Here is a 13,076-nt window from a genome sequence, read left to right on the forward strand (position 1 = left end):
TTCTGGAATCTAAGCTGGATAAAGAGGGAAGTGGAAGCAAGTAGAGGCTGGCAGAGAGTGAGAGAACAGTAAGGTGAAGGACAGCGAAGTGAGGAGGAGACCAAGAGGACTGGAAACATAAGAGACAGTAGTAGCAGAGGGGAATAGTGTGGTGAAGTTTCTAGACATAGAAAAGTCTAGAGTTTGGGGGGAAGAACTGAGATGAAGAAAAAGAAAAGGTTGCTGGTGAAGGGCAGTATAAGGAACGGAGAGGCCTCAGGCACATAAAAGATTAGCTAGAAGGAAAGAATGCATAGAGAAGACAGTCCACAAGGATAGATCACCCACCAGATGGTGAAGCCACCAAAACATGGTGACAGAAGGGATGGAAAGAGAAACTGTGAGCTAGGAGCTAAGTCACTGATGAGCAGGAGAGAGAAGGTTACTAGGTGGCCAGGCGATGATACAGCTCAGGCAGGAAGAGTGTGAGAGCTGAATGGTGTGATCTAAAAAATGGTAAGTTATGGGGTGTCTGAGTGGCTCAGTCAGTTGAGTGTCTGACTCTTGGTTTCAGCTCAGGTCATGATCTCAGGGTTGTGAAATCAAGCCCCGTATTGGGCTCTGTGCTCAGTGGGGAGTCTGCTTGAGATTCTTTCTCTGTCCCTCCCCCTACTTGTGCGTGTACGCTCTTGCACTATAAAGTTAAAAAAAAAAAAAGAGTAAGTTCTTTGTAGGACCAAGTGGGAGAGATGGTGTGAAAGGATCAATGGGGAGCCAGAAGGAAACTACTCTAGGAGCTGGGCCTAAGGAATGGGGTGAGGATGGGGGAGTCTGAAATTAGAAAGTTATTTCAATTCCCAATGAAAACACTGTAATTCATAGAAGGATTACCACTCTTCTTATGCTGCAAATATGAAGAAACTGAATTTAGTGGCCTGTTTGGGGTCAGTCTAAGAATGAAGAGCACAGTCTGTTCCTTCTGAGTCTGGTGCTTAGACAGCATGATAACATGAAAAGACCAATGACCACATGGCAGAAGATTCGCATTCTGGCCTCTGCTCTGCCCCCAATGACTTTAGCGAGACACTTAACTTGAGTCTCGGCTTCTTTATCTGGAATCTACCCCACTGACCCAACACTGTTTATGTCACACAGGTATATGCAAGTGCTCTGAAATTTTTTGTTATATTTACCGAAAACAAAGTTTGAAAATGGTAGGTATAGGATAACTCTTTGCTCCACTAACTTCTGACCACCCAGTTTTTATTCTGAATTATTTTCCTTTCCTATCATTAGATAAGCTACCATCATGGGGAAACCTAATTAAAATACAGCAGAATGTATGTCCAGTGAGTCTTACCAAGTACAAGGCACTTTACAAACATTTTCTCAACTGGTCTCATTTAATACCCCCAGCAACTCTCTGAAGTGTGGCCAGGAGAATAGGAGGCTGCTGATGGTACTTGGAAACAACAGGGCAGATGCCTAAAGTGAGTTCCACCTGTCACTTTACTAGTTACAGGAAAGCCCAGTGACTTCTCTGTGTCCACCACAGCTGCTTGGGAAGTCACTTTTTGGGACTGATTAACATTTTTAAGGTATTCACTCATCATGCTCCTTACTCTCAATGAGCCCTTATGCTGTAGCAGTTGTATGTACTATTCCCTGAATGTTCACAGCTCCAGAAACACCTTAGGATCATGAAGGTGAACATTTGTTAATTTTCACTGCTTCTGTGACTGGAGTAGCTTTCCTCCCTTGATGGTGAGTGAGTGTTTCAGTGGTGTGGTCAGCTTATGATCTCAGTACCGTTTCCCATCTTGCCCTTGGCTGTATATACCCATGCTTATTTAAAGGCAGAGATTCTCATTTGTTGACATGCAAATCTCAAAACGTGCTTACTTTAAGAATGGAATTATCCTGTCTTGTATTTTTGGTATCATAGCCTTCCAGTAAACAGCGACGAGTGGTATTTCCTGATCCAGCAAACTCTGCCAGGTTTAGGTCTGCAAAGCCCAGCTATGAAAAGAAAGGGAATTATATTAATAGAATATCTACTAGGTTTCTATCATATTCTCCTTAAAATAAATATTCAATCCATGTTCTAGACAAGTTTTCTCAAAGTTCAGTTATTTGCAATTTTGGCCATCTTAACAATATCTGCTCTATTATTTGCTTAATGTGTGCCTTTAAATTGGCTTGCTTCTTTTGTGAAAATGTATTACCTATTCTATTCTTGTCTTAAGCAATGCGATCTCTGAAATCACAGATTTGATGTGCTTAATATATATATTTTTTCTGTACACACTGAAATACATAACTATTAAAGTAAAAATAATGTTTATCAAACAATTAAAATCATTGCAAGTAGCAGTGGTACTCACCCCACACTGTGGGAAATAGCAGCAGACCAATCATGATCATTTGCATATGCATAAAGAAAACTGATTAGACATTCTTCTCCCTATTCTGATTCTGGCTCCATTCCCAGTTAACCACTGGTGACTGCAGACAGTTGCAGGTTATTAAATTCTTACTTTCCATGCAAGAAATAGAATGATTTAAGTTTTCTTTGGTATAAGCCCCTTCTCCTTCACCACCTTCCATAACATTTGTCTTGCTGATAACACTTAAGCTAAATCCCTTTTTATGAAACCTTTTCCCCTTCCCCAAAGCTGTGCCCCTCAACAACCCTCTATGCTGCTCTCCAAAAGTTTAGCTCAAACCTGTTCCTCCTTCTCATTACTACCCATGTTCAGTCCCCATTTTCTGCAGCTACCGAAGTCGTCTTGCGCTCTGTCCTCTGATGTTGTTTAACCCCTATTTCTCGTTTCCAAGCGGTACAAGAAATATGCCCTATTTTTTTTTTTACAAAGTCTGTTCTATTCTACATGACTAAATGCACATGGAGTCTTCTATTAAAAACAACAAAAAATGTTTTTGATTTTGCAATTAAGCACATCTCCCTGAATGCCTAATAAAAAGTACTAACCGTTTCAAACACTGCTATGATTTTAAGCTGCCTGCTTTAAGATTTTAAGACACATACTGGGCACATAAGAAGGCATTTAAGATGAAGATTTTAACTAAAGGCTGGAGCATTATTTTAGTAGCCTTTAACTGGTACAAAAAGGATGGAGAATAAGAACTTACAGACCAGGTGAAAGGCCATGATTCCTAAATGCAGTAAGTCAGAACACATCAGCCACAGGTGACATCTACCTAATTTTCACAGGGTTACTCTGGCCTTACTGCCTTTTAGGGGTCCAGCAGATCAGCAGAAAAGCCTGGATGTATCTAGGGCAAAGCCACATACCAATAAGCATGTGAAGATTCATGGGGCTATGTGATTACACATCATCTGAAGGCTGTATTTCCTACATTACCCCTTCCCTTTAAACCTCTAGCACCTCCTTTCCATCCAAACTCTCTGCTGATGCCTTGCTTCCTAATTCACTCAGAAGCTAAAAGCAATCAAAAGAGCACTTAACATCCAGAAGCTCTTACTGCTGGCCACACGCACTCACCTGCCTGCAGCTGTACCCTGCGTGCTGTAGGTGAACTGGCTGTGCTCTGATCCGAGGCCAACTACTCTCCCCCAGCCTGCTCAAGTTCACCGCTTCAGGAATTCCTCCCCCTCTTCTGCACTCTCAAGTTTCCTTCTCTGTCCAACCATTCCCATTAGCACACAAACATGCCAGTTTTTACCATCTTAATGAACAAAAGAAAACCTCATCCCACATCTCTCTCCAGTCTGTTGGACTACTTTTCTGCTTTTATAGCAAAACTCCTTGCAAGAGTTGTCTACGTTGACTGTCTATGGTCCCTTCATCCTTGGCCACCACCTTGTCAACTTCACTTCCCCATTCTCTTATTTACTCTCCTGGCCACAATGTCCTTTTCCTTGAATATGCCAAGACCGCCCCAAGGCCTTTAACACTTATTGTTCTTTTGCCTGACCCATTCTTAGATCATCTTGTAGCTTTCCTCCTTACTCCATTCAGGTCTATGTTCACATACCACCTAAGAGGCCTTCCATGACCATTCTTAATGCCCTGACTCCTCCCTTCCTCCCCTACCCCGTCCGCCTTTACCCCTTGCCTGCCTTGTTCCTCTCCTTAGTAGTTGTCATCATATCACATACATACACATCTCATATTTATTTTGTTTACTGTCTCCTCCAACCTTCCATAAGCATGTAACAGCGCCAAGAACAATGCTGCCATATGGTAGGCAGTTAATACGTATTTGTTGAGCAAAAACTGGCCCATTGGCTTACCATCCACCATTAGTATGCTGGTATTACAGTGTCACCAAGCATAATTAAAAAAAAAAACAATCTGATCAGTCACCATTAAGAAAGCATATTAAAAGGTGGGGTACGTCAATGTGATGTTTTAGGCTGCAGGTTACCAATGAAGGCTGTGATGTTTCAGGCTGAAGGTCAACATTTACTGAGCACCTTTTATGTGCTAGGCTCTGTTCTGGACACTGCGAAACAGTGATGAACAGGACAGATCAGGACTTGGTGAGGCACTAGAGAGTCCATATTTCCTCATGATTTTCTCTTTGGCTTTACTGAGATAACAGTCTCATTAAAACGGTGTATCTACATAGCTACTAGTTATAGCTGTGGTAGATATTACTTCATTTGGCAAATAATTCTGAGCATCTACATTTCAAGGAACATTAGGCATTGGGAATGTAAATCATTCCTAGTCTCAAGGAGCTCATAGTTAAATGAGAGAAGATAGAAAGAAAATACATTCTTATAAAAAAAGTTTAAGTGCTGGGATAGAAGAAGGCACAGTTACAAGACAGAAAAGAAAAGAAAATTTCTCAGGGGAAGGGATGACTAAACTGTCTAATGCTGTATGAGTTGACAGGACAAGGGAAGGCGGAAGCACATGCATAACAGGGAAAATATCAAGTTATAAGGCAAAGAGGCTAAAATAGCATGGTACACTCCAGGAAGTTTCTGAGGGCAGTAAGTCTGAAGCGTAAGAATAAGTGAGTGTGAGCATTCACAGATGGCGTCCAAGATGGGTCTAAATGCTGGGTTAAAGACTTTTCATTTCATTTTCCTTGACAGGGACAGGCAATAGATAGCTGCTGAAGGACTGAAAGTGGAGGAATGATCATGTTTGAATTTCAGAGTGATCATATGGCAATAGTACAGAGGATGGATGGAGGGAGAAATCAGAGGCAGAGAATAAAAGACAGGAGGCCAGTACAGGTTTTAAATAAGAAATAATGAAGGCATAACCTATGGCACTGGTCTTGTGAATAGTGAAGGCATAACCTATGGCACTGGCCTTGCGAATAATGAAGATATAACCTATGGCACTGGCCTTGTGAATGGAGAGAAGGGATGGTTTTTAAAGGAGAAGGGAGAAATCAAGATTTGTCAATTGCAGCAGACCCTGTTTTTTGCCTCCCCACCATCGTCCGATGTTATAATATTCCTTGTTAGCAGAGCCCTGATTTTATTCAAGTGTCCACCCTTAGCTCATCCATGTGCAAAAGGAAAGTGGCCCAACCTCTAGCTCATTGTTAAACTGTGATTAGTCTAAGGTAGCCATGGCAATCCATTCCTATTGCCCATGACTGGTATAGGAATGGGCATATGATCCAGTTGTGGCCAATGAAAGGTATGGGGAAATCCTCTGAGGGCTGACTAGGAAAAGTTTTCTCACTCAAAATAGAAAAAAAGAAAGCCATTTGTGGAGAAGCAGCTGGATTTTGTCATATGTGAATGTGTGGACTAAAAATCCACCTGGTGACCATGAGAAGAGCTAGGCAAGGATAAAGTCATCACACAGAGAATGGAAGAATGAAAAGAGAAAAGTAACATGAGTTCTTGATGATGTCCTTCAGCCAGTGGCTTAACTAATCCTGGAGCAGCTCTATCTCGCATCTGCAGCTCTGTTTCATATCTACTTGCTTTGTGAAATTAAAAAAAAAAACCAAACCTCTAGGTGAGGAGGGTATTCTGTTACTTGTAGCAAAGAGCATCCTAACTGACACTGCAACCAAGTACTTTTAAGGAGTTAGGCAGACTTGATGGTTAAGCTGGTGTCCTGGCTCAGATGACTGAATTGATGGAGATACCATTAGAGACTGAAAATAAAAGAGGAGTATGTGCGTTTCTGGCAGTATTACTAATTCCTTCTATTTAGCAAAAAGGTGAGCACACTAATTACTAGTAATTCCATATAGCTAGTAAAAGTATAAAGGAGAGTAGTAATCATGTACTACAGAATGCTAAGAGAGCACAGAGGAGAGGCCCTATTCCACTGCGGGGGCGGGGGGTGGGGTGAGGGGAGGTGGGATTGGTAATACTTCCCAAGGGAGACTGAATTGGATGCTATTGCTTAATGGAATCAGAGATCATCTTCTGGTAGGGAAGCAGAAATGTAAGAATACCATCCCATAATCAGCTTTTAGAAAGAAAGTGCCTTTAATTTATTGCTGGATCCAACTGTTCAATCTCCAAGTTGCTTTATTTAAAGACAGCCAACTTGCGGGCCTCGGTGGCTCAGTTGGTTAAGCGTCTGACTCTTGATTTCATCTCAGGTCATGATCTCTGGGTTGTAGGATGGAGCACTGCTTCCAGCTCTGCGCTCAACAGGAAGTCTGCTTGTTCCTCTCCCTCTGCTCCCCCCGCCAACCCTGCCGCTTGCACTCTTTAAAATAAATAAAATCTTAAAAAAATAAAAACAGTCAACTTGAATAGCAATTAGAGGAGCAAACCATTTGATTTTTAAGATTATAAATAGCAGTGAGTGATATTAAAAGTTCCAAAAGAGTAAAAGAACATCTACTTACCTTTGCATAAGCTTTTCCACCTTTCAATTCCTGCCAAAGATAAAAAACACTGTAAGGATATCATATGATTAAAGATTTAAAATTAAACATACATCAAATAATCCTGAAGTATTTACATTTTTACATGCTTGCAAATATTGATAGTAAATTTTTTTTTTAAGATTTATTTATTTGACAGAGAGAGACCCAGCGAGAGAGGGAACACAAGCAGGGGGAGGGGGAGAGGGAGAAGCAGGCTTCCCACTGAGCAGGGAGCCTGGTACAGGGCTCCATCCCAGGACCCTGAGATCATGACCTGAGCAGAACGCAGACGCTCAACGACTGAGCCACCCAGGCACCCTGCCATGAACTCTGTCTTGATTGTGGAAATTTATTTTCTGGCAGTTCCCTTTAACTAGAGTTAAAATGAACAGAAAATGTTATGCATCTTAGAAAGAAGCATAACTGGCTACTCTTAAAATCAAATCTTTTTTTAAACGATTTTATGTATTTATTTTGGGAGGGACTTTAGGGGGAGGGAGAGGGACGTGCAGATTCTGTGCAGAGCCTGGCAAGGGGCTCCATCCCATGGCTCCAAGACCAGGACCCAAGCCAAAACCAAGAGTTGGACGCTCAACTGACTGAGCCACCCAGGCGCCCCAAAATCAAATCTTTCTTACCTAAAAACACCTATGTCTTTGCAGGCTAATGGAGGAACAGGATGAATACTCTGAAAATTATATCCTTCGAGCTGTCTCTATTGGGCAAACCACACTTGTGGCTATTGCCAGGGACAAGATGGGGAGGAAATTCACATCGGCTCCTCGCCAGATTGAGGTAAGGAAATTATCTCATCCAAAATTAATACCTCATCTTATTTAGCTTTATTCATCTTTTTCTGTTTATTTTGCATAAGTTAAAAATTATTTGACTAAGTAAACTGATAGTTGTCTAACTCTTGAAACAATACGTAATTTGTTTTAGGTTTTTGTTTTTCTATATAAAAGTAATACACTTGTAGAAAATTTGGAAAGCAAAAGAAATAATAAAGATGCAGAATGAAAATCACCTATAATTCCACTAGTTAGAGCCAAATGTTCGTTAATAATCCTTCATTTCTTCTCCAAGCTTATTTTAACATAGATGAATCATGCTGCTTTCTTCATCCGTCATTAAAAGCTCGTTGCTGGCCCTGTGCTGGCAGTTGGTGACGCTGGTGATCGGTACCCAGAGTCTGTTATACTGCTCTCCCTGCTCTTGTATATGTTTGCCCCAAATGACTCTAGCAGTCCACTCTTCTGGTTGCCCCTGAGTACTTGAGGTAGGAACTTTCTTCTGTAAGCCTTGGCTTTTCCTTCTGTGGGCTGGCAGAGGACAGTGGAGCAGCCGACACACAGAACTACCGTTTGTGCGTGGCTGAAGATGGTGGTGATTTTGTAGCATCCCGGGCACTTCATGTCCATGAAGTAGGAGCTGGGGCTCTGCACCAGGCGCTTCTTCTTGTGCTTCCTCTTCTCCTCTTCCGGGGACGGGTGCAGGAGATCCTTTGCGAGGGGCATGTTCTTGTGGGGAGGTCGTCACCGCCGGAAAGGCTTGATAGTAAATTTCTAATGATCTTAAATCCAACTATTTGGATAGCTACCCTACCCCCATCCCCCAAATTATCAGAATTTTAATTAAGAATTTAACTTAAATCTGAAAAAGGCAAACGGTAAGAAGACAAGCTAATTTTTAATCTATTCTGAAGAAGAAATTGCCAAAAAGTATCCTAGACACACTGTAAGAACCCAAATCACCAAAGAAATGTTAAATTACTTACTTAGTAAGCACATGAATGATATTGTGGAAAGATTTTAAGAAGAGTTGAAACCCCCACCCCAGAGACAACTATTGTTACCAATTTTTTTTTTTAAAAGATTTTATTTATTTATTTGACAGAGACACAGCGAGAGAGGGAACACAAGCAGGGGGAGTGGGAGAGGAAGAAGCAGGCTTCCCATTGAGGAGGGAGCCCGATGCGGGCTCGATCCCAGGACCCTGGGATCATGACCTGAGCCGAAGGCAGACGCTTTAACGACTGAGCCACCCAGGTGCCCCATACTGTTACCAATTTTTAGGAACAGTCCAAAAGATGCCTTTTACTCAAATGTACCATACTACACACACTGTTCCAAATCTTACTTTTTTCTACTATATATATGATATTGTCCACATTAAACATAAATATATATATAAACACATATAATATTGATCCAGTTAGTATAGTAGAATCCCTCTTAACGTGAACAAGACTGGCAAAGTGAAAAATAGTAACAAATAATATACAGGCATCTTAACATTTTATTTGAAATATATAACTGTACACTAATTTGCCAAATCCCTGGATTTAGGACACCACACAGTGGTGAGAATTAAGTGTAAAATATTCAGAACAAAGCCCAGCACACAATATACTCTGTATGTGTCTTTGCCATTACAATTAGGGTCAAAACCTCTTCTCCCTACCCACTTTTAAAAAATTAGTTTTAGGTGTACAACACAGTGATTTGACAATTCTAAACATTATGCAATGCTCATCATGGTACATGTAGTCACCATCTGTCACAATACAACATGATTACAAAATTAGGAACTATATTCCCTATGCTGTACTTTTCATCTCTGTGACTTACTTATCTTATAACTGGAAGTTTGTACCTCTTAATCCCCTTCACCTATTTTGACCTTTCCCTCATCCCCCTCCCCTCTGGCAACCCCCAGTTTGTTCTCTGTACTTATGGTTCTGTTTCTGGCTTTTGTTTATTTTGTTTTTTTGGATTCCACATATAAGTGAAATCATATGGTATTTGTCTTTCTCTGACATTTCACTTAGCACAATACCCTCTAGGTCCATCCATGTTGTCGCGAATGGTAAGAGTTCATTCTTTTTTGTACCATTTCCATCTTTAAAGTGGTGAATTTAAGCTCTCTGCTCCTCCCTGTTTGACAGGCAGCCACATCTTACAGTTCAGTGCCAGCCGTGTCCCTGAGACACAGTGGTGAAGGTCAGAGTAAACGGATTTGGCTTTATTGGGGGCCTAGTCACTAGGGCTGCTTTTAACTCTGGCAAAACAGATACTGTCACCATCAGTGACCCCTTCATTGACCTCAAATACATGGTCTACATGTTTCGGGATGATTCCACCCACAGCAAATTCAATGGCACAGTCAAGGTTGAGAACAGGAAACTCGTCATCGATGGAAAACTTATCTCCATCTTCCAGGAGTGATATCCAGCCAACATCAAAGGGGGTGATGCTGGTGCTGAGTGTGCTGTGGAGTCCACTAGGGTCTTCACCACCGTGGAGAAGGCTGGGGCTCACTTGAAGGGTGGGGCCAAGAGGGTCATCATCTCTGCCCCTGCTGCTGATGCTTCCCTGTTTGTGATGGGCATGAACCATGAGAAGTATGACAACTCCCTCAAGATTGTCAGCAATGCCTCCTGCACCACCAACTGCTTGGCCCCATTCTTGACAACTTTGGCATCATGGAGGGACTCATGATTCATGACTCCATGCCATCACTGCCACCCAGAAGACTGTGATGGACTCCCTAGGAAGCTGTTGCACGATGGCTGAGGGGCTGCCCAGAACATCATCCCTGCTTCTATCGGTGCTGCTAAAGCTGTAGGTAAGGTCATCCTTGAGCTGAATGGGAAGCTCAATGGTATGGCCTTCCGTGTCTCCACCTGCAACGTGTCAGTCGTGGATCTGACCTGCTGCCTGGAGAAAGCTGCTAAATATGATGACATCAAGAAGGTGGTGAAGCAGGCATCAGAGGGCCCCCTCAAGGGCATCCTGGGCTACACTGAGGACCAGGTTGTCTCCTGCGACTTTAACAGTGACACCCACTCTTCCACCTTTGATGCTGGCATTGCTCTCCAAGACCACTTTGTCAAGTTCATTTCCTGGTATGACAATGAATTTGGCTACAGCAACCAGATGGTAGACGTTATGGTCCACACGGCCTCCAAGGAGTAAGAGCCTCCTGGACCATCAGCCCCAGCAAGAGCAAGAGGAAGAGAGAGGCCCTCAGCTGCTAGGGAGTCCTTGCCCCAACTCATCCCCCAATACACTGAGAATCTCCTGACCTCTACACAGTTTCTATCCCAGACCCCATGAAGAAGGGGAGGGACTTGGGGAGTTCTACCTTGTCATGTACCCTCAGCGTACATGCACCATGTACCCAGCCAAAAAAAAAAAAAGTGGTGAATTTAAATAAGATGGGCAGCAGTCTATGGTAAACTCTATTATTCATGAATATTTGCTGCCCTTCCCCTTTCCTGTCCCATTGATGTCTGGCGTGGCCATACCACTAAATCCACCCTATTATGAATTATTGAATTATTCTTCTTTATTAGATTATTGTCATATCCCTTAATAATAGCACACTGCACTAAATCAAACAAAACTTTCTCCAGGTGACTGTCTCTTCTAGCTAATTCTTTGCTCCCCTCTACAGCTAAACTCCTCGAAAGACTTCTCAATTTGCTATACCCCACTCTCTATTCGGTCTACTTCAAATAGGCCTTTGTCCTCATTTTCCCTCTGCAATGGTTAAGATTACCAATGATGTCCATTTTTGTTAAAGCCCAAAGGCTCTGTCTCCATCTTACTTAACCCCCCAACAGCATTTGACAGGCTTGGGCACTCCACCTCTTTCCTACATCATTTTTTTTTTTTCTCTCTAACCTTCCATGGTGCTGCAATTGCCTGGTTTTACTCCTACCTCAATGGCTGCTCCTTCCCACTCTCGTCTGCTGGACCTACTCCTGTATTCAACCTCTGTAGAAAGACTGCTAGTTGTGCACCAACTATCCATTCCCCTGCTCTCCAAAGTAATAGAAAACTGTATTTTTAGGGGCGCCTGGGTGGCTCAGTTGGTTAAGCGGCTGCCTTCGGCTCAGGTCATGATCCCGGGGTCCTGGGATCGAGCCCCGCATCGGGCTCCCTGCTCAGCGGGAAGCCTGCTTCTCCCTCTCCCACTCTCCCTGCTTGTGTTCCCTCTCTTGCTGTGTCTCTCTCTGTCAAATAAATAAATAAAATCTTTAAAATTTTTTTTCTTTAAATTCAATTTAAGTAACATATAGTGTATCATTAGTTTCAGAGGTAGAATTCAGTGCTTCATCAGTTGCATACAACACCCAGTGCTCATTACTTCAAATGCCCTCCTTAATGCCCGTCACCTAGTTACCCCATCCCCCAATCTCCTCCCCTTCAGCGACCCTCATTTTGTTCCCTAGAGTTAAGAGTCTCTTATGGTTTGCCTCCCTGTTTTCATCTTATTTTATTTTTCCTTCCCTTCCCCTATGTTCATCTGTTTTGTTTCTTAAATTCTACATATGAGTGAAATCATATGGTATTGTGCTATGGCACTGTGACCAAGATCTGGCCAAAAGGATGGAAGAACTGATACATATGAATTCTTGCTCCTCTCCTGCTAACAGTCATTTATACTCCCTCTGAGTGTTAGAGTGATCCAGGATTTGATTCAGGGCCTCTTGTCTTCTATATCTACACTTTCCCCATTCAAGTCTATAGGTTTATTTTTCATCTTTTTGAGAGAGAGAGAGAGAGACAAAACGAGCAGGGGGAAGGGGAGAGAGAATCCCAAGCAGCCTCCACTCTCAGGGTGGAGCACGGCATGGTGCTCCATCTCACGACCCTGAGATCCTGACCTGAGCCGAAACCAAGAGTTGGACACTTAACTAAGCCAACCAGGTGTCCCAGGTCTGTAGCTTTAAATAAAAACTGTATGCTGGTAACTCTCATGTCTCCGTCTCTAGTCTGATTTCTCCCCTGAGGGTCAGACCGGTATCTTTGAATGACTACTGGACATTCCTACTTGGTATTTCATAGACACCTCCAATTTAACATGGCCAAAATAGGCCTGCTGATTTCTGCTTATCAGTCCCCAAAATTATTTCACTCTGAGCTTTTCCCATTTCAATAAATGGCACAACTACCTTCCTATATGCTCAGGCAAGGGTCTAAGAATTATCCTCAATTCTTTTCCCCTCATTTACCACATCCAATCCATTAGTGGGAGTCCACCTCCAGATACACATCCCAAATCATACTGTCTCTGTGGTTATAGCTCCATGCCAATACAAGAATTCCTCACCTGAACCATCCCCACCACCTATGTGGTCTATCTGCAATGCATCCTCTACATAGCAGCAAAACTGATCTTAGAAGATCATATCTCTCCTTATTAAAATCCTCAAATGGATTCCAATTGTAATTAGAATA

At 42.4% G+C, this 13,076-nt stretch overlaps 1 protein-coding gene across 1 annotated transcript in view; it reads right to left on the minus strand.

The window, feature by feature from the left end:
- Positions 1-13,076, minus strand: part of EEIG2 (EEIG family member 2) — an 85,346-nt gene that overhangs the window by 25,575 nt on the left and 46,695 nt on the right. Inside the window, exons 3-4 of the mRNA XM_025872319.2 lie at positions 6,808-6,837; positions 1,882-1,998 (exon numbers count right to left, since the gene is read on the minus strand). Of these exons, the coding sequence (XP_025728104.1) occupies positions 1,882-1,998; positions 6,808-6,837 (147 nt within the window). The remainder of the gene's footprint in view (positions 1-1,881; positions 1,999-6,807; positions 6,838-13,076) is intronic.

The sequence above is a fragment of the Callorhinus ursinus genome, unplaced genomic scaffold (genome assembly GCF_003265705.2).
Source record: "Callorhinus ursinus isolate GAN/ISIS: 27379988/994484 unplaced genomic scaffold, GSC_fseal_2.0 scaffold9, whole genome shotgun sequence".
Taxonomy (NCBI): domain Eukaryota; kingdom Metazoa; phylum Chordata; class Mammalia; order Carnivora; family Otariidae; genus Callorhinus; species Callorhinus ursinus.